At 58.6% G+C, this 16382-nt stretch overlaps 8 protein-coding genes across 8 annotated transcripts; 6 read left to right on the plus strand and 2 right to left on the minus strand.

Annotated features, from left to right (window-relative positions):
• The first annotated feature begins 178 nt into the window (after window positions 1-178).
• SCHCODRAFT_02249299 (uncharacterized protein) lies at window positions 179-1518 on the plus strand. Its single transcript, XM_050342195.1, has 6 exons — window positions 179-468; window positions 525-627; window positions 675-816; window positions 868-979; window positions 1033-1113; window positions 1165-1518. Exons 1-6 carry the CDS (start codon window positions 250-252, stop codon window positions 1435-1437), a joined length of 930 nt encoding a protein of 309 aa, XP_050200404.1. The 5' UTR covers window positions 179-249; the 3' UTR covers window positions 1438-1518.
• On the minus strand, window positions 1222-4897 carry SCHCODRAFT_02621374 (uncharacterized protein). Its single transcript, XM_003037785.2, has 3 exons — window positions 4761-4897; window positions 3125-4697; window positions 1222-3074 (listed from the first exon to the last, which is right to left on the minus strand). Exons 1-3 carry the CDS (start codon window positions 4822-4824, stop codon window positions 1694-1696), a joined length of 3018 nt encoding a protein of 1005 aa, XP_003037831.1. The 5' UTR covers window positions 4825-4897; the 3' UTR covers window positions 1222-1693.
• Window positions 4898-4926: 29 nt separating this feature from the next.
• On the plus strand, window positions 4927-5967 carry SCHCODRAFT_02621379 (uncharacterized protein). Its single transcript, XM_003036423.2, has 4 exons — window positions 4927-5020; window positions 5074-5173; window positions 5227-5451; window positions 5499-5967. The coding sequence occupies exons 1-4, from the start codon at window positions 4965-4967 to the stop codon at window positions 5943-5945; spliced, it is 828 nt and encodes a 275-aa protein (XP_003036469.1). The 5' UTR covers window positions 4927-4964; the 3' UTR covers window positions 5946-5967.
• A 1194-nt stretch (window positions 5968-7161) lies between these two features.
• Window positions 7162-7701, plus strand: SCHCODRAFT_02499047 (uncharacterized protein; the record flags this gene model as incomplete). The annotated part of the gene is made up of 2 exons (XM_050343086.1): window positions 7162-7481; window positions 7527-7701. 2 exons carry the CDS (start codon window positions 7162-7164, stop codon window positions 7699-7701), a joined length of 495 nt encoding a protein of 164 aa, XP_050200405.1.
• A 3068-nt stretch (window positions 7702-10769) lies between these two features.
• Window positions 10770-10955, minus strand: SCHCODRAFT_02455713 (uncharacterized protein; the record flags this gene model as incomplete). The annotated part of the gene is made up of 1 exon (XM_050342574.1): window positions 10770-10955. A coding segment is annotated over one exon (186 nt), but the record flags the coding sequence as incomplete, so codon positions are not given.
• Window positions 10880-12889, plus strand: SCHCODRAFT_02621386 (uncharacterized protein). The gene is made up of 8 exons (XM_003036425.2): window positions 10880-11210; window positions 11262-11339; window positions 11391-11451; window positions 11502-11593; window positions 11645-11746; window positions 11799-11867; window positions 11926-11975; window positions 12025-12889. The coding sequence occupies exons 1-8, from the start codon at window positions 11177-11179 to the stop codon at window positions 12673-12675; spliced, it is 1137 nt and encodes a 378-aa protein (XP_003036471.1). The 5' UTR covers window positions 10880-11176; the 3' UTR covers window positions 12676-12889.
• A 145-nt stretch (window positions 12890-13034) lies between these two features.
• Window positions 13035-14802, plus strand: SCHCODRAFT_02621393 (uncharacterized protein). Its single transcript, XM_003036426.2, has 9 exons — window positions 13035-13137; window positions 13277-13297; window positions 13349-13405; window positions 13460-13520; window positions 13571-13635; window positions 13690-13708; window positions 13763-13830; window positions 13889-14044; window positions 14192-14802. Exons 1-9 carry the CDS (start codon window positions 13098-13100, stop codon window positions 14416-14418), a joined length of 714 nt encoding a protein of 237 aa, XP_003036472.1. The 5' UTR covers window positions 13035-13097; the 3' UTR covers window positions 14419-14802.
• A 79-nt stretch (window positions 14803-14881) lies between these two features.
• SCHCODRAFT_02621395 (uncharacterized protein) lies at window positions 14882-16154 on the plus strand. Its single transcript, XM_003036427.2, has 4 exons — window positions 14882-15335; window positions 15524-15638; window positions 15697-15788; window positions 15844-16154. The coding sequence occupies exons 1-4, from the start codon at window positions 15293-15295 to the stop codon at window positions 16008-16010; spliced, it is 417 nt and encodes a 138-aa protein (XP_003036473.1). The 5' UTR covers window positions 14882-15292; the 3' UTR covers window positions 16011-16154.
• The last annotated feature ends 228 nt before the right edge of the window (window positions 16155-16382 follow it).

The raw sequence follows: 16382 nt of genomic DNA on the forward strand, positions 1-16382 counted from the left end.
CCTCCCTCCTTTCCTACATCCCCATCTTTTCATCGGGCGATATGTCCAGCGCGCCAGCGGCGATGCAGCCGGAGCCCAGCGTTGCTGACATTGTTGTATACCAACTCATGCTTATCTTGTTTGGTGAGTACTGTGGCCTATCGTGCAGAAGAGCGCAACGCTGATTATCTATGTCTCAGGCATCCAGCTTGCTATTTATTGCGTGGCCGCATATCTTCTTGCGTTCGTTCGCAGGCCGCGGCACACCCAATGGCTTTTGACTTGCCCCCCAGGTCGCAAGGTCTGAAGCAAAGCAGGCCACGTCAGTACCTCCTACTGGCCCTAACGACTCTCGTTGCATCATGTACAATAATCATGATATTTTCCATGCGAACTGCATCACAGGACTTCTCCTCTCCGCCAGTCGACTCGACAGCCAGCGAAAGGATCACGCTTTTACTCGTCTCCAACATCGCGGGCACGGTCAATGTACGTCGACCTTCAAGGCCCAGCGCCAGCGATGACTTGGCTTACAATGCATGCAGTTCATCATCAGTGATGCTATCGTCGTATGGAGGGCTTGGGTTATGTGGCACGAGGAGCGTGTAGCGAAAACCATCCTCGCCTCATGCACGGTAGCTGTAGTAGGTGCGATACTCGATAGCGGAAGCTTTCTGGATTCTGAAGCCCCCCAGTCCTCGGTGTATCAAGCTTAGCATTGTCGTGCCTATCGGTCTTGAACCCAGGATATTCGCCCGTCAACAACAACTACATGTTGTGCATCCCACTGCTCGTAATGAACGTGGTTGCTACATGTGCTATAGGCATACGGACTTGGTGATTTCCTCACACTCTCTTCGCGTGCGTCATCTGACCACGGATGCACAGGCAGCATCGACGAGAAATGAGAGCATTGCTTGGCAGCAGAAGACGGCGAACGCCTGTCGAGCGCATCATGCTGCTCCTCTTTGAGTCAGGCATCCTGTACTGCAGCCTTTGGGTACGTAGGCGCATACTTCTGTTTGTTTGTCTCGTTGGCTCATAACGGGGCAGATCGTCATAATACTCTCCGGTCAAGGCACACTGAAACCGACTGTAGAAAAATCAATTCTCGAGCTTGCCATCGTTATTTCTGTAAGTGATGGTCTTGGTTCATCTCACTCCCTCTTCACAAGTTCCAAGCAGGCGTTGTATCCCACTTTAGTCGTAATCCTAGTCTCCTTGGGCAAGTCGCAGACGGAAACTTCCGTTGATTTGCGCTCAGGGATGGTTACGGCGCAGGGGATGAATGACATGGAAAGAGGGCTAGCGCTAGATCCTATCCGTTTTCGTGTCTCCCATGCACATACCACCTCCTTTCACGTATCCGGAGGCGACGACGTCAACGACTACTGCTCATCCCCAATTCTGCCTGTATCTTCTTCCACTGCTTCCATAGACCTGGAAAAACACGGATAAAGAAGAGCCCGAAGACGCTAGCAGCTATTGGTTCTGAGTTGATTATATTCCTGTGTATTCCTGCTTGACTGGTATATAGGTAAAGAGCGACCGTCAGTGAAGCCTATATACTATACCGACCAATGTCCCACATTGCGACATTACTCAAGCTAACCGATAACAATGGAGAAAGCTGTATGCTACAAAAGCCCTTGCAAAAATGCTCGACAACGCGAGCGTAGTAGACGAAGAAGGAACAGTCCGAAGAAGGCTATAATTACGGCTCACCCTCCACCGCGACATCGCGCCGCCACCTATCCACAAGACCGAACTTCGCGGGGTTGGGCACTGGCGGGGGCGATGGCGGCGCCTGCGGAGGTGGCATCATCGGCATCATACCAGTGCCCATCGGGGGCGCAAAGAAGCCTGAGCCGACCATGGAGGGGTTGAAGTACATGCTCGCCATCGGGTTCATCATCATTTGCTGCTGCTGCTGGAACATCATCTGCTGCGCAGCGAGATTCTGTTGCTGCGCCGCGATAAACTGCGACTTGCGCTGCTGGTCCGGGTGAAGCGCCAGAGGTTTGTCGTCATCGTCCTCGCCGCCTGCTATGGAAGGTATGGCGCGAGACGCACGCAGGCCGAGCGGCTGATTGTCCTCGTCATCCTCGTCGTCGCCACCCTTCTTGGATGACAATAAGTTGTCAAATTCCTTAGACAACAGGCCTCCTTCAGACCCAAGGGTTGGCAGCACGGAGCCGGCCGTGGACGTGGTGCGCTTCTTGTTCATGACCGCCGCAAGAGGCTTATCCTCGTCCTCGGAATCATCAAGAGCCTGGGCGATAGTCTGCCTAGCCATAGCACGGTTGAGCGTCGCCGTCAGCGGCAGGTCCTCCTCGCTGTCGTCATCCTGCGGTGGTGGCTTCGGCTGGCTTGCGGCCTTCTTGGGGTAACGAGGTCCAGTGCCCGTCGTACGCCGAGGGCCAGCTTCACCCTCATCGTCCGACGCACCAGCGAACCAGTTGCCAGTATCCTCGCTTTTGCGAGGAGTAGGCTGGGCCTCCTCGTCATCGTCGCTCTCGGAAGACTCGTCATCGTCGTCCGCAGGCCGCGGCGGCCCACGCGCGAGCACCTTGGGTACATCTGGCAACGTCGGCGGCTCGGCAGACACCCGCGGAACGTCCGGCACAGGCGGCGTATCCGCCACAGAAGACGCCGAAGGAGACACCTCGTTGACCGTGAGCGACGACTCGCCAGGCGCCTGCTCCTTTTTCCCCTTCTTGCTCTTCTTTTTCTTCTTCGGGTTGCGTGCCTCCTCCTCAGCCTCCTTCCTTCGCCTTTCTTCCTCTTCGGCGGCCTCCTGCGCCTCGATTTCCTTGACCTTCGCCATCTCGCGCTCCCAGAGCGTGTCTACGCCGAAGACGGAGCGCACAGCCGAAGGCTGGCCGAGAGCGCGCGACGGAGTTAGGCCTTCCGCGGTCATGTCGACAAGAGGCTTTCCCTGAGATTGGCGGCGCATGATATCAGGTGCAGACTGGTAGGACGACATTCGCTGGGTTTGTGGGCGTATGTTGAGCGTATTCGGGTCAATGAGCGTTGTCTGTCGTTGCAGTTGTCCGCGAGCCATCATAGTCGGGCGGTTATCGCCCGTGAAGACCCTATGAACCAATTCAATCTTGAGACTGTCAAGGTAGCAGGACCGAAATACCTCTGCTTGCTACGCATCTCCGCCTTGCGTTGCTCGAGATGGTCAATGAGACTGACACCAAACAGCTTGCCCGGACCACGCGCAGGAAGCTGCGAGGCCGCCACTGATGCCGGCCGTGTCACGTCCGGCTGCACAGGAGGATCCTCCAGCTCGATCTGCTCTCCGTCATGGGTAGCACGCGGTAGGCTGGCGTCGATGTCTGCATATGCGACATCGCGCTGACCGTCGACGGCCAGATTGTTACGGAAAGTCAACTGCGACAGCGTGAGGTTGGCACGGGGGTTCGGCGTGAAGGAGTTGGAGGCGACGGGGATCGCGCTGGGGTCGATGCCAAACGCATGCAGAGCGGATGCTCGGCGGGACGCGCGAGCCCCCGGAGGCAGAGGTGTCCCGTCAGAAGAGAGAATGAAGCCGTCGCGAGTGATTGGAGGCGCAGGCGGTGGCTGCATCGCCGTGGACTGCAGCGGGCTCGGCATAACGAGCACCTTCGGACGGAGCAATTCCAAAGTAGAAAGAGGGCGACTCCGCTCACGCTCGAACCTCGCATTCGTATGGACGGACTGCATATCAGCATCATTGAGTGGCAGCCGCGAGCCCATCGACGCAAAGGACGTCGTGCGAGCGTGCGCAGCCATCTTCGGGTCGAAGCGCGACGAGCGGGTCGGCGGGCGGATGTTAAACGGGTTGTTCTCATCGAGAAGCGCCTGCGTCGCGTTCGAGGATACACGTCGACGCTCGGCCTCTGCTAGTAGATTCCCACTCGCAGCGGAGTGAGTGCGCTGGTGGCCGAAGTAATCGCTAGCCCGGTCCTGGACCATCGGTGACGCGGAGCGCTCCGATTGCGCGGGGAAGGGTATGCGCATAGGAGGGTCGTCCTCGATGGGGTCTTCGTCGAGATAAGCCAGACCCGAGGACGGCTCAGCGGCAGCCGCAGACGTCGAGGGCTCCAGCGGATTAGATACGGCGCGTCGTCGCATAGGCACTATCTGCTCGTAGTCCAGGGCTGCTGCGATAGTCCGTCGACGGTCATCGCCGGTAGCTCCAACCAGCTCATCGAGGTTGCCAGCACTCTGCGAGCGCTCCGTACGCCTAGGAATGGTGGGGAGATCAGCGTGGGGAAAGACCTGCTGGGCTTGGGGAGACAGCAGTGGCTGCACACTCTTTTGCACGGGCAGGGTGTCACTCTTCGCCTTCGCCTTGCCCTTTCCCTTCTTGTCCTTCGGGAATAGCGCGTCGAGGCCCCACGAGGAGAGGTCCATCTCCTCCTCGGGCTCCCTCTCGGGCTCGTGCATGCTGCTCTCTTCAGGCACGTCCTCCTGCGCGAACGGGTTGCGCAGCATATCCAGCGACGTCCCGCGCGAGCGGCGGTACTCCGCGATAGACTGGCGCAGCTCCGCGGCCTTCGAGTCGCGCGCGGGCGCCCCGCCAGCCTCGCTGGGCAGCGCCACGCCGAGGTAGTCGCTCTGCCGCGGGACGTGCTGGGGGCGCGGATTGCGGCGGAAGTGCGCGAAGATGGCGCTCTCCTGCGCGGAGCGGTTGGGCGCGTCAGGGTCCTCCGGGTCGTTGTCGTACTCTGTGCGATGCCGTCGTCAGTCCGTCGCCGGTCACCCCTGCCCGCGGGCACGTCGTCACGCACCGATCAGCGCCGCCGCCAGCTGCAGGCGCGAGAACAGGGCCGGCGCCATCGACGGCGTCGCCATTGCGGGTGGTATTAGATGTAGGGGCGCAGGAGGGTATGCGGGTGATGGTGGTTTGGGACAAGAGGATCGGGCGTTCGGAACTTGCTTTCCGCCATCATCTCCGCCGACGAGCTTGCTTGACCTGACCCACGACGCGCGCGATGGACCCCTTCGAGGCGCGCATGCAGTTCCTCGGTATGCTGAGGCGTCTCAACGCGTCAGCCCACGTCCCCTCTGTCGAGCGAGCTGAGTCCGACCCCAGGCTCGCAGCTCGCAGCAATCTATCCAGAAAGTGGTTAACTATGCCATGAAGTACTTCGCCATCGCCGGTGAGGATATGTGGGAGGTGATTGTGGACGAGTGTCGCAAGGTATGTTTCATAGGTTTTGCAGGACACAGATACTAAGGAGGACGTATGCGCAGGCAACCATCAACTCCCGAATAAACATCCTATATTTCCTGGACACCCTATGCGAGACATGTTACCTTGTCAAGTCGCACGCGAACTCGGTCGGCGTGTCCTCTTCGTCAGGGGCTACAAGCGGCACCCAATACGTCGACTTTCTGTCCCGGGACCTCAACAAGTTGGTTGAAACAGTAGTCCCAGAAGGCAGGGAAGGTCTCATCAACTACAACAGCGCAAAGCAGGTGCGTGGACGCAGGTTTGTGCTCTGCTCATGCTGACGGTGTTCCAGATCCTCGAAAGTTGGAGAACCCGGCGCCTCGTCGACCCTCACATCGTCGACACCGCGCTAGCGTCGCTGCAATCACGCACATCCTCTACACCTGATGCCGAAAAGTCTGCAACCGCCTCAAAACGCTCGTCACGTACCCTCTCGCGCAACGAGATTTTCAAGCGAATAGAGGAAGACCGCGAGCGCCACAAACGCCTACGAGAGCGACGATGGGTCCAGCCCGTTTCCTATGACGCGGTACCAACACTCGCGACCTTCCTCCCGCTGACGGACGAAGCGGACGGAGAGCGGGAACTGCCGCTGGATGTCGAGTTCGAGAATGCTTGGGAGACGACAAGTGATTGGAATGAGGATGACGAGGAGGCGATGAGGGAAGAGAACGAGTTGTGTTTTCCGAAAGCAGCTCCTCCAGCTAGCGAAGATTCAATGGACATGGACACTGACTAGCATGGATTTTTTTGTGATTCCTGTCGTCATCAACCGCGTCCCGCCAACTGTGGCAACATCCCCACGACGCCCCTTCCCCGCACGATAGACGATGCCCCTCCTCGGCCGGCTTTCAAGTCCTTCCGACTTCGCCACAATCTTATGGACTTCCCCCACCGACTCTGCCCAACGCTGTCGTCTCGTTGATGCGCCCTCGATGACGTCCGTCGCTTGACCCCCCGACCCTCGATCGGCCTGCGCCATTATGTCCGTGCCCGCAGAACTAACCAGAAGATGATTGCGTACTTGTCAGGGACCATAATGAACGGACGGAAGTCCGCGTCTCGATGCCAGTGTGTCCGAGGCGCCAACTGCCAACTGCATCTATCGTGGTGGAGCCCGCGTACCTCAGTATCTCGCTCTTCGGCGAACATCAACAGTGTCCGGCCCCTCTCGCCCTCGATGATCACGCTGCAGCTGGTGCTGGATTGGCGCAAGCCTATGCAAGCTTTTCCGCCCTCCACAAGGCTCCATAACCTGGAAAGAATAGAGGGGATGTCCAAGTCGAACTTGCCCATTCACGTGACTGTGAGAGTTACCAGCAGACTGATCGGAGGATGCCACCTAGCGCATCAATTGAACTTCGACGCTCTGCGTTCTCGTCTGCCTTCTCTGATGACCCCAACGAACGACAGCCTGCTCAGCGAAGAGCCATCTAGCGGTCGCTGGCTTTAACATCCCGAGACGGTCACGGTGGCAAGATTGATACCGAGGATCAGACTTGCGCTCGTCTCTTTCTAGACCAATGCCCGAAGGACAACCGACCCCAAGTCCAGTCGAGACCTTGTATTCGTATACCGCACGGGCTCCCGCCAATCACACAGGACCGTAAATGGATTCTGCCGCGAGCGGGGAAGAGAAGACGTCATCCAGGCCCGCCCGCCGCCGCCGCACGCATATGTCATCGGGCGTATGATGTAGTTGCCCTCTGCTCACTTTCTCTCTTTTCCCCTTCTTCTTCTTCCCATCCGATCGCCTATTATATTCGCTCCCTCCGCGCCCTGCCCCGCAGCAGGTGCACTTTGCACTCCATCGCCGCCCATCCACCCCCACCCGGACGCCTCTAAACTGCTGCTCTCCCCAGGCTAGTTCACCCCCCTCGCTGGCACCCAGTCCTATCCATACACGACGATAGTACCGCGCTGCCCACACAGGGACCCTATCCACCACACCCCCAATGGCCGACCCGTACTCGTACAACGAAGCCGCGATCCGCGCGTACTCGATCAGCATCGCCGAGCACACGCTCAAGCAGTACCGCGCGCTGCTCAAGCACCACGACGCGCTCCTGAAGCAGCAGGAGGTCGCGCTGCAGCGCCAGAAGACGCGCTCCGCGTCCGGCCGCGGCACGCCGACCGTGCACGCGCGCGCGCAGCTCGAGAAGAGCGTGCACGACGTCGAGCAGCTCGAGGCGCGCCTGAAGATGCTCAGAGTAGACGACCGCGAAGCCTCGCCGCCACCTGTCGCGCGCAAAGCGCCCGCTCCGAAGAAGAGTGAGTACAACAGATTGATGTCATTCGACGCGACTGACGACCCCATCAGACCTGGACGCGGACAAACACGAAGAGTGGCACGAGGAGACGACCGCGGTCTCGCAGACGCCCCCAAGCGCGAAGCCGTCGACATCGTCGAAGCCTTGATGGCCCACCTCGGCGCGGCCTTGATGGCCGACGAGCCTGCCCGTGCGTGTCCAGCAAGATCATGCGTGTCGCGGTGACGAAAACTGACGAGCAGCAGACCGCGTGACGGGTTGACGATATCAGCCTGACTTCCTGGCACTCGGGCTAGTCAGTGACGTTACGCGCGCACTGCCCGTCGTCGCGCATATTTTCGGGCGCTATCCTCCTCCCCTCTAGCGCTCGGGCCATACCTTGTTTATATATCCTCACCTGTAGATGCACTGTTCCGAGATGGACCTAAGCTGGTTCCGAGGCGTACCTTCTGCTCACCCTCGATGGACCTCCCGCCGGCCCCTTTTCGCGGACTGCATGCTTTACCATACACATCTACATTCTCCTTCTCGCCGTATATCTTTTTGCTATTTAACTCCTTACCTTTTGGGCATTGGGTGTCTTTGTTGGCAAGCAACTGTACAGCTGGCATCTTGGTATATTCTTCATATTCTGACCTTCTTTGCTGACTGTACCGCCGTTGATATTGTACGTGTCTGAAGGGCGTGCTGAACATGATCGTGCAATCTTCCTTCAATGCCTTAGGAGACTGTCACTACGCCTCCTGCATAGGCCCGGCAGCAGCGAGACGGGACTTCGGACTCTGCGGAGGATGGGAACGATATTCTCGCCATCCTGCAACCCCAGGATATCACCGCTTTGCTGCGTCCTTCCAAAAGAACTTTCCTGAGCGTAACATAGTTCCATTTTACCACGATGGCAATCTCTTCTGCGCCATCAGCTCCATGAATGAGGGAGACTATCGGCCGAATACTCAGGCTAGCGCTCAGTACAGTAGCTGACGACCTTCAGCTGCGTCGCTGCATGCAGGTTTGTAGCCCTAGACGGTACACCGATACGCAACATATTTACTGACACCTCGCGAGTAGCAGCACCTACCGCCCGCCTCCCATGACTGGTCTCTTGCACATCTCAGACCATATCAGAGCCTGCTAGTGGTGGAAGCTGGACGCAACACGCTGGACGCACGCGCAAAGTTCCAAATGCGGACCCGAGGAAGATCAACTTCGGCAATTACCGTGCACCAGGTGGGCATCATTCAGATATCTCGCAGATGTCATTCCATACTGCGCTCTGCTGAATGGCACACATCGTAACACTCTGTAGCAGCCAATCAGACTGGCGGAGAGGTGTAATATGAAGTGGTGGCCAGCGGTATGGCAGATAATCGTGCCAATGACTTGGGAATGACTTCGGCTTTCGCGAAGAAATTGGTAGTCCTGGACTACGGTATTGGGAGGTCCGAATCGTCAAGCAGAGAGAACCATGTCCAGGCATAAGGGCTGTTCTTAGGGCTTCAGACATCCGCATATTTGACAGGTCAGATATAGGCGCATCGCATTATCACGAGCCAAGTCATGAGCTCGAGGCTGTTCACCGCGACAACCCCCTGCAACACCAGGCAATGCATCGATATGCATCTGCGTAGGCGAGTCATCCTCACAGTAGCGGATATAGCAGCCAAGTCGACCGTAGATTAGGCTCAGGACGGCCACACTTAGTCGCTGAGCGCTGAGCGTTGAGAAATAATAAACTAGGCACGCCGCTAGCAAGAACGTGATTCTCGGCATCCGCCGCGCGTGCACGACGCATCACAGAAGTCGAACACATCTGTCACACCGAACGGTCTGGCAGCTGCAATGCAAGGCCGCCGTCCTGATAATCGTGTCTTGGGCGCGAGTCAGACGGTACTCCACCTGTAGAGCATTCTCGCCAGAGATACGTGCCGCATATCGAGTGCAGGATGCTGGAGGATAGGAGCTGCTCAGAGACTGCGTGACACGGAAATGTCCGAATCAGGCGGCGCATCACCGCGCAGCAAAGGTCCATCACTCGTGGGGCGGACAAAAGCGCTTCGAGAAGCCGAGTTGATTTTCTCTCAACGCTCAGCGCTCAGCGATTTAGTGTGGCCGTCCAGACCCTTATATATCGGCCTCACCGGTCAGTGACTACATATCTCGCCTTCAAGTCGACCCGGGTGCGGTGCCCGGAAGGAGGTGAGGTCGAGGTAGCAGCACGCCATCGGCCAATGCCACCCCACTGTCAAGTAGGCGAACTCGGGAGAGGAGGGAGGACGCGGGGATCGAACCCCGAAGGACTCGGCTTCAGCGTCCTTCCTCCCTTCGCGGCGAAGACGAAGGCTGCGCACACGCACCTCATTCGTGGCCGCTGTAGCCTGGTCCAGGGCGATTATCTGACATGAAGACGAGCGAGCAGGTCTAACGGAGCTGAATATAGGGTCCCTCGCCTCTTCCTGACGAACGCAGATGAAAGGCGACTGGCTGTCAAGTTACAGACCCCGTCAGTTCGAAGCACCATCGTGATTATCGCGATGACAAGGGCAGACCGCCACGCGATGGGCAGGCCCAGGCCCTGAACATGACTCGAGAGGCCCACAACATGACACGACATGACCTGAACATGAAGAAGTACGGCCCCATGAATAGGACCGCCACGCTGCTGGCAAGAAGGCGGTCGCTGAATGAAGGCCGCTATAAGAAGGCGGTGCGATGCATTCCAGCTTGATTTCAGGTGCATTCGTTCACACCGACCCCTGGCAGGCCTCGTTCTCCCGGCGTGGTCATGTACGTTTCGGTATCACGTTCGCTTGCTGGGGAGGTCAGGAGGGTCAGGAGGGCGCCTATCCTTGTTATCGCCGCTTCCCCTGCTCCTAGAGGGCGGGTGCGAGAGTTTCTAGAGTGGCGAGCGGCGAGGGCGGCGTGCGGAGGGAAGTGTCTGAGCCCGTCGTTGCCGAGCACGATGAGGGGGAGCGGTTGAGGCGACGCGCGAGAAGAAAGAGCACGACGCGCAGAGATGAGGCGATCGTTTCTGCGCAGCGAGAAGTAGGTGAATAAGAGATATCAGACAAGGTCGATTGAGTAGGCGATCAGCGCCTTGTCTTCGCCGGAAGTCTATCTCGTCCGTTGTATTGCCCCCGCTGGTTCCGTGCAGGTTCCGCGGGGCCAACTGTCGGCATACCCCGCGGGGGAGCATATGGCCATGAGTACACCCTGAGATAGAAGATGAAGGCAAAGCAAGCGGGAGGCGCCTGGCGAGGGCGCGGTAAGCGCCAGACCCAAGTCGCCCGCGAACAATGGCCAGCGGGCAAACTGCGGCGCACGGAGCTGATAAAGGGTCCGATAATCGGAATCAAGCTTTGATCGGGTGATCGAGCCGGCAACTGATTTGTTTGTATCCGGGCGGCGCTTCTTGTGTTCGCGGTTGCCAGCGACGGCGAGGGCAGCACACAGCGGCAGCGGCACGGGCACCTCCTCCTCATCAACTCTGCTTTTTCCGCGTTCGAGGCAAGGACTCTGCGCCTGTGTTAAATTTCGCTCCTTCAAAAATTGCCGCCACCCGCCGCCCCACCCTCGTTGCACCTTCACTCCGCCCAGCTGCCTCGTGCCCGGCTCATTTAAAACCTCGCGATCAGGGCACTGACTCCCTTTGCGACCCGCCACTTCTTCCCCTCTCGCGACACCCTCCCCATCTTTGCCTGTGATGTCTTTCAAGACCGCAAGGGCATGTCTCTATGGTGCGTCCCCTGTTCGACGGTTAGCCACAGACGCTGACGGGCGCCTCCCAGCCGCTGTCATCGTACTGACGATCATCTGCACCGGGATGGCGGGGTACTTTGCGAGTGTTCTCATGCATTCATCTCTCAGTGAGCACCTAAGCGCCTGGCGCCTGCGCAGTGATTGACAGATTTCGCCAGCTACTTTTGTTCCATTTGCGCTCTTCGTCTGCGCGTCGAGCATCCTCATCTTCTTCTGTCTGTGCGTGCACGTCCACCGTCTTCCCTCAACCCAATCTCACCCTCCACCAGCCTGGGCTTCAGCGCCATATTGGCGCACCGTAACCCCATCTCCACGAGGATCGAGCTCGGGTCCCTTGGACTGTCGGGCATCTTCTGGCTCAGTGCGTCGAACAAGCCCCGATCATGGCCCCGCAATACTCACATGCATCCAGGTCTCGGTGCGCTCATGGCCTCTTCCGCCGCTCAAGATGCGGACGTCGAGTGCTTCTCGTCGGAGGACTCCACGACCCCCCTGAGCGAGGACCTTGCATCTTGTGCGTGTGCCGCCCAAATTTGCCCGTGAAGGCAGTGCTGACGCCCTCCCAGTGAAGACCGACCAGTTCCACGCCATGTACCGGGTCTTGGAGGCGTTCTCGTTACTGAACGCCATCCTTGGTGCGTCTTTGGACCTTACGTGGCCTGCTCCGCTCCCTAACCGCCTGTCACCCACTAGTCCTTGGGTTCTTCCTCATGCTCTTCGGCTTGGCGATTCGTCGGCATAGAGTACGTCCTCCGCCCTCCTGTAGGCCACCGATGACTGACAGCCGAGCAGCTTGGCGATACGCACATGTGGGTGGGCCCGGTCACGTCCTGCGCGTGGTTCAACAACTACGGCGGCGGGAACAACGTCCAGCGCAACAACTCTTCCTCGTCCATCCTGCCGTTCTTCCAAGCGAAGGACCGCCCGGAGGGCTCGAAGAAGCGCACCGAGGGGTCAAAGGCCCAGACTGGGACCGGTGCGCACCTCCCGACGCCCATCGCTGCGGCGCACAGGCGGTACGGGTCCAACGCCCGCGAGACACCGGCGATGGAGGAGCGTGCCACGACCTCCCGCACCCCCGTGAGCGTATCCCGCGCCGCCCGGCAACATGCGCGCCAGGAGTCCGCCTCGCGCACCGCCGCCGCCCCGCCGCGCAGACAAGACTCCGGCTCGCGCAACCCGCAGCGCCAGAACTCGTCCTCGCGGGCGCAGCCGACGCGACAGGACTCCAGCCGCTCGCGCGCGCCACCTGTGTCGCGCGACAACTCGTCCCGGAGACAGAACTCGGTCTCGCGGCAGAACTCGTCGTCGCGGCGGGACGTGTACCGCTCGGACAGCCGGCGCGCGCGCAATCGCGACCCGTCCCCGGTGCCGTCCTACATCGAGTCGTCGCTCGAGGATTACGATGCGGGCTACATCGCGAATCCGTACGACAGACGCTGAGCGCGGGGCCACGGCGCTGGCGCTGGCCCCTATATATAATGGAATGAATGACGAGCAAACAGGATGAACTCTGCTCTGCGGAGGAAGAAGCCTTGTACGTATGTATTCACGACTGCACGACTACTATCTACATAGAATAAGATTATTTCCTTGGCGGGATGTATTAACGGATCACCACTTACCTTTTGGGTATATATACGTGTTGTGAGAAGGAGGGGAGGGCTGGCATGAGTGTTCAGGACAAGGTATGGCTGCGAACGACGGGCTGTTCTGGTCGCTCATGGCGACGTCATCAGTATTACGATCACGTGGAAGTTCTATTGTTTTGATAAAAACGAACACGGTGATACGGCGCAGTTGGCGCTTGCTTCCTGCTCTGATCGACGATTGCACGACACGCAAATATCTGATATACGACCGCGATGACCGTACGCTTTGCGAACTGGAGACTCGCATTCTTCGGTGCGCACCGCAATCTCAGCTCGAGGCCTAGACTTGACCGACCCTTCCCCGCTCTGTGCCGCTGACGCAACCGACGCTGTCCCCCGCTTCATCCCGGTCGACGCATCTCCCTTCCTCTTCCCGGACTTTCCAACAATAGTGACAATACTGTGCTTCTCAGGTGCGTATTCTCGTGTCCGATCATCAACTGCCACTCACGCGCTTCCCTCAGCAACTGTCCTGGGTATCACAGCCTACTTTGCCTCGATATTCCTCCCAAACCTCCATCGTGCGTTCCCCTCTCGCGCTTCCTCGTTCTGCCCTACTTGACCTCCCCTCTCAGATGACTTTACGATCTTCGGAATCGTCGTCTCGACGTTAACGATACTCGCGTTCTTAATCATGTGTGTTGCTGCGGGCCCTCATTTCCCCTCCCTCTTATACGGTGCCGTAGATTGCAGTGGGCTCAACCTAGGATCGAAGTCCCGGTACTGTTTGTTCTCGGCGTCCTATGGCTCGGTGCGTTCCCCCTCGGTCCTCGCATCATACGCGATGTCTAATCTCCCCCCTCAGCCCTCGCCTCATGGGCAACGTAAGCACGCTGCTAAAGTCTTTCGGGGGACCGGTGGTCTGACGCACCCTCCAGAGACTCGATCGGGAACACGCAGTGCGATGGGCTGGCAGGACAGGTCACGGCCACGAAGAACGGCAGCAGTGCGTCTTAGTTCTTCGGGTTAGGGTGGTGGGGGAGTACTAACGGATGTTCGTGTAGTGAGCGCCGCGGCTTATTGCCGCGAGATGCGGGTCGTGCAGGCGTTCTCGTGGATGAACTTCTGCCTTTTCGTCATCGCGTTCTTCATCATCCTCAGCCTCATCTCGCAGGCGCAACGCTTCGGCCGCCCCGACATCTGGGCCGCGCCTATCCGAGGTGCGTTCGCTTACCTTTCTCCCCCATCCCTGCAAACCCTCCGTCCCTAGCACTGCAAACTCATCAGCGCTGCATCCCCACCTCCCCGTTCTTTTCCTACCCTCACTCCCCTGCCTCCCACCGCCCCCACTAACCCACCCCATCCAGAACTCGGCTGGTTCGGCGAGTACCCCGGCTACTACAACTATGGCAACGGCGTGCACAACCCCGCCGCGCAGGGGATGCCCCCCGCGGGCTACCCGCAGTACCCCTACCCCTACATGCCCGGCTATCCCCAGATGCAGCAGCCGAGCCCTGGCACGGCCATCGTCATCCAGCCTGGCATCAACGGCGCGCCGCCGACGATCACGCAGGTGCCGGCGAGCACGGTGTAGTGCGTGAGGGTGGGCGCGGTTGGACGTTGGCCGCTGTTTACCGACGACCGATCTACAACCTCAAGGGCTCAGGCTGCGCCTGCGTCTGACTGGTGTGATCAATGGACTGGGACATCCTACCCTATACTGCGCTACCTACTTACCGCCTGCCGTGCCGAGGACACACCGCTCACCACATCGAAGACCCCGACAAGCGAGGGCGGAGCATAGGACAAAAAGGCGGACACTGTACAACTACTGACCCGGGTCTGCGACCGCTTCTATTTTAACTGGTTATTCTCCGAGTTACTTACAGGTTGTCGGCTATCTGGCATCTCTGGCATCTTTATGTAGAACATATCGCTTCCAGCTCGAATGAAAAAATATAGATTGCTTCTGCGCTTCTGGTACTTTGCTTGCCCTCGACGCTGCTCGCAGGTGGGTTTCGTTACGTCCTTCCAGCGCACGGATGCAAGCCCTTCAGGTTCACTTCTGCATAGCTATCTCGCGCCATCTATTCATATTGCAGAGCGTGCCCTTGACACTGGTGTCAGCAGCGTACGGAGACCACAGGGAGGGCAGGGTGGACATGTCGCGGACATCAATGAATTCGTCGCCGTGCCTCGAGGCCGCCTCGCCCGCGCCTCGTGCCCGCCGTCATAAGATATCGAGGGTGCTTCCTGGCTCTCGCGCTGTCTGTGGTCGTCCAGCTGATCTCTATCTCGCCTCAGTCTACTCTCGGTTTAGTTTTGCCGTCTCTCCTCTAGTGTATTTCTAGCCTCATCCGACGTCGACTGACTGATTCCGACGCGCTGCGCGACCTCAAGCGTCCCATCTACATCGAGCATTCCAATCACCTCGAGCTTTCCATCCATCTACCTCGTTCATATCCAACATGCCGCTTTTCCGTGACCATCCTGTGCGCTCGACTGCGGGCGGTGCGTAGCTGAGTGTGTTCGGGGTCTGCGTATGCTCATCATCGTTACCTGCATTCTGCCCTCCTCTTTGCCCCATCGCTCGACCACTTGCCCCATCACTCGACCACTCCCCCCTTCACTCGCCCGCTATCCCTCGACCTCGACCTCATTCGCCGATGCTCGACTCTCGTGGTCGCCGCACGATGCAGTCGTGATCGCACTGGCGATCGCCCATACGGTGGCGCGTGTCCTATCTGCACCAGCCGCATTCCACTACACCCAAGCGACGCTCGCCGTGCTCTCTATCCTGGCGATGATGGTCTTGTGAGTAGACATCCCCGAGCATTATCGACCCATCACTCACGGCGTACATCCATCGCAGGGTTACTCTACATCACAGACGAGAGGGGCACCTCCTCACGCAGACGCAAGAGGAGATGATGCTGATCGGCGGATTCGGGCTCTTCTGGCTGGGTACGTCTCGCATATACCTTCGACTTGGCTCCGAGCACTGAGCCATTATTCGCAGCGGCATACATGGGCTGGAGAGCCGTCCGCCAACGCAGTACTGGCGATGCAGTCGCGCCTTCTACCGGCACCGGCGGTGGAGGGGCCGTCGGCAGCAGGGGTGGCTGGCCGTCACCATGCTCCGGCAACGACTATTACTGCATCATGGAGGAGTACACCTACTATTAGGTGGGCACCCGAGTCAGGCGCTGGGCGCGGACATGGAATATCACGAATTTTTGTGAAGGCTGCGGGGATTTTCGGCCAAACTGGGATGCTTGACGACTACTCACTAGCCTGTATTATACAAAGTTCCGCAAGTGCTTCTATTGACTTGTGTGCGAAGAGGACTCCAACTGTATTCAGAAAAGGTGAATATGTTTGATGGACTTCAGAAAAGGATACAATGCTGCTGTCTCCGGGAGGCTTGTCCGCTATATCTTGCCAACTGCCCGTCATGCATGTTCGATGGGATTGGAAGCTGGATCATGAGGACGACGACGGGTAACGACCACCATGCATCGTTATAAACGTTGGAACCCTGGGAAAGTATGTAACACT

This window comes from Schizophyllum commune (genome assembly GCF_000143185.2).
Source record: "Schizophyllum commune H4-8 unplaced genomic scaffold SCHCOscaffold_5, whole genome shotgun sequence".
NCBI lineage: Eukaryota > Fungi > Basidiomycota > Agaricomycetes > Agaricales > Schizophyllaceae > Schizophyllum > Schizophyllum commune.

Excerpts from the sequence above, each read along its gene's own strand:
- SCHCODRAFT_02621393 (XM_003036426.2), top strand. The coding sequence starts at position 13,098 with ATGACCGTACGCTTTGCGAACTGGAGACTCGCATTCTTCG. Across the intron at positions 13,406-13,459 it reads ATTCCTCCCAAACCTCCATC|ATGACTTTACGATCTTCGGA; the intron begins GTGCGTTCCCCT and ends CTCCCCTCTCAG. Across the intron at positions 13,831-13,888 it reads GGCCACGAAGAACGGCAGCA|TGAGCGCCGCGGCTTATTGC; the intron begins GTGCGTCTTAGT and ends ATGTTCGTGTAG.
- SCHCODRAFT_02621395 (XM_003036427.2), top strand. The coding sequence starts at position 15,293 with ATGCCGCTTTTCCGTGACCATCCTGTGCGCTCGACTGCGGGCG. Across the intron at positions 15,639-15,696 it reads ATCCTGGCGATGATGGTCTT|GGTTACTCTACATCACAGAC; the intron begins GTGAGTAGACAT and ends CATCCATCGCAG. Across the intron at positions 15,789-15,843 it reads ATTCGGGCTCTTCTGGCTGG|CGGCATACATGGGCTGGAGA; the intron begins GTACGTCTCGCA and ends CATTATTCGCAG.
- SCHCODRAFT_02621379 (XM_003036423.2), top strand. The coding sequence starts at position 4,965 with ATGGACCCCTTCGAGGCGCGCATGCAGTTCCTCGGTATGCTGAGGCGT. Across the intron at positions 5,021-5,073 it reads ATGCTGAGGCGTCTCAACGC|CTCGCAGCAATCTATCCAGA; the intron begins GTCAGCCCACGT and ends CCAGGCTCGCAG. Across the intron at positions 5,174-5,226 it reads TTGTGGACGAGTGTCGCAAG|GCAACCATCAACTCCCGAAT; the intron begins GTATGTTTCATA and ends ACGTATGCGCAG.
- SCHCODRAFT_02621386 (XM_003036425.2), top strand. The coding sequence starts at position 11,177 with ATGTCTTTCAAGACCGCAAGGGCATGTCTCTATG. Across the intron at positions 11,452-11,501 it reads ATCCTCATCTTCTTCTGTCT|CCTGGGCTTCAGCGCCATAT; the intron begins GTGCGTGCACGT and ends ACCCTCCACCAG. Across the intron at positions 11,868-11,925 it reads GTTACTGAACGCCATCCTTG|TCCTTGGGTTCTTCCTCATG; the intron begins GTGCGTCTTTGG and ends GTCACCCACTAG.
- SCHCODRAFT_02621374 (XM_003037785.2), bottom strand. The coding sequence starts at position 4,824 with ATGGCGACGCCGTCGATGGCGCCGGCCCTGTTCTCGCGCCTGCAGCTG. Across the intron at positions 4,698-4,760 it reads GCTGGCGGCGGCGCTGATCG|AGTACGACAACGACCCGGAG; the intron begins GTGCGTGACGAC and ends GGCATCGCACAG. Across the intron at positions 3,075-3,124 it reads GAGATGCGTAGCAAGCAGAG|GGTCTTCACGGGCGATAACC; the intron begins GTATTTCGGTCC and ends ATTGGTTCATAG.
- SCHCODRAFT_02249299 (XM_050342195.1), top strand. The coding sequence starts at position 250 with ATGGCTTTTGACTTGCCCCCCAGGTCGCAAGGTCTGAAGCAAAGCAGG. Across the intron at positions 628-674 it reads ATGCACGGTAGCTGTAGTAG|TCCTCGGTGTATCAAGCTTA; the intron begins GTGCGATACTCG and ends GAAGCCCCCCAG. Across the intron at positions 1,114-1,164 it reads AGCTTGCCATCGTTATTTCT|GCGTTGTATCCCACTTTAGT; the intron begins GTAAGTGATGGT and ends AGTTCCAAGCAG.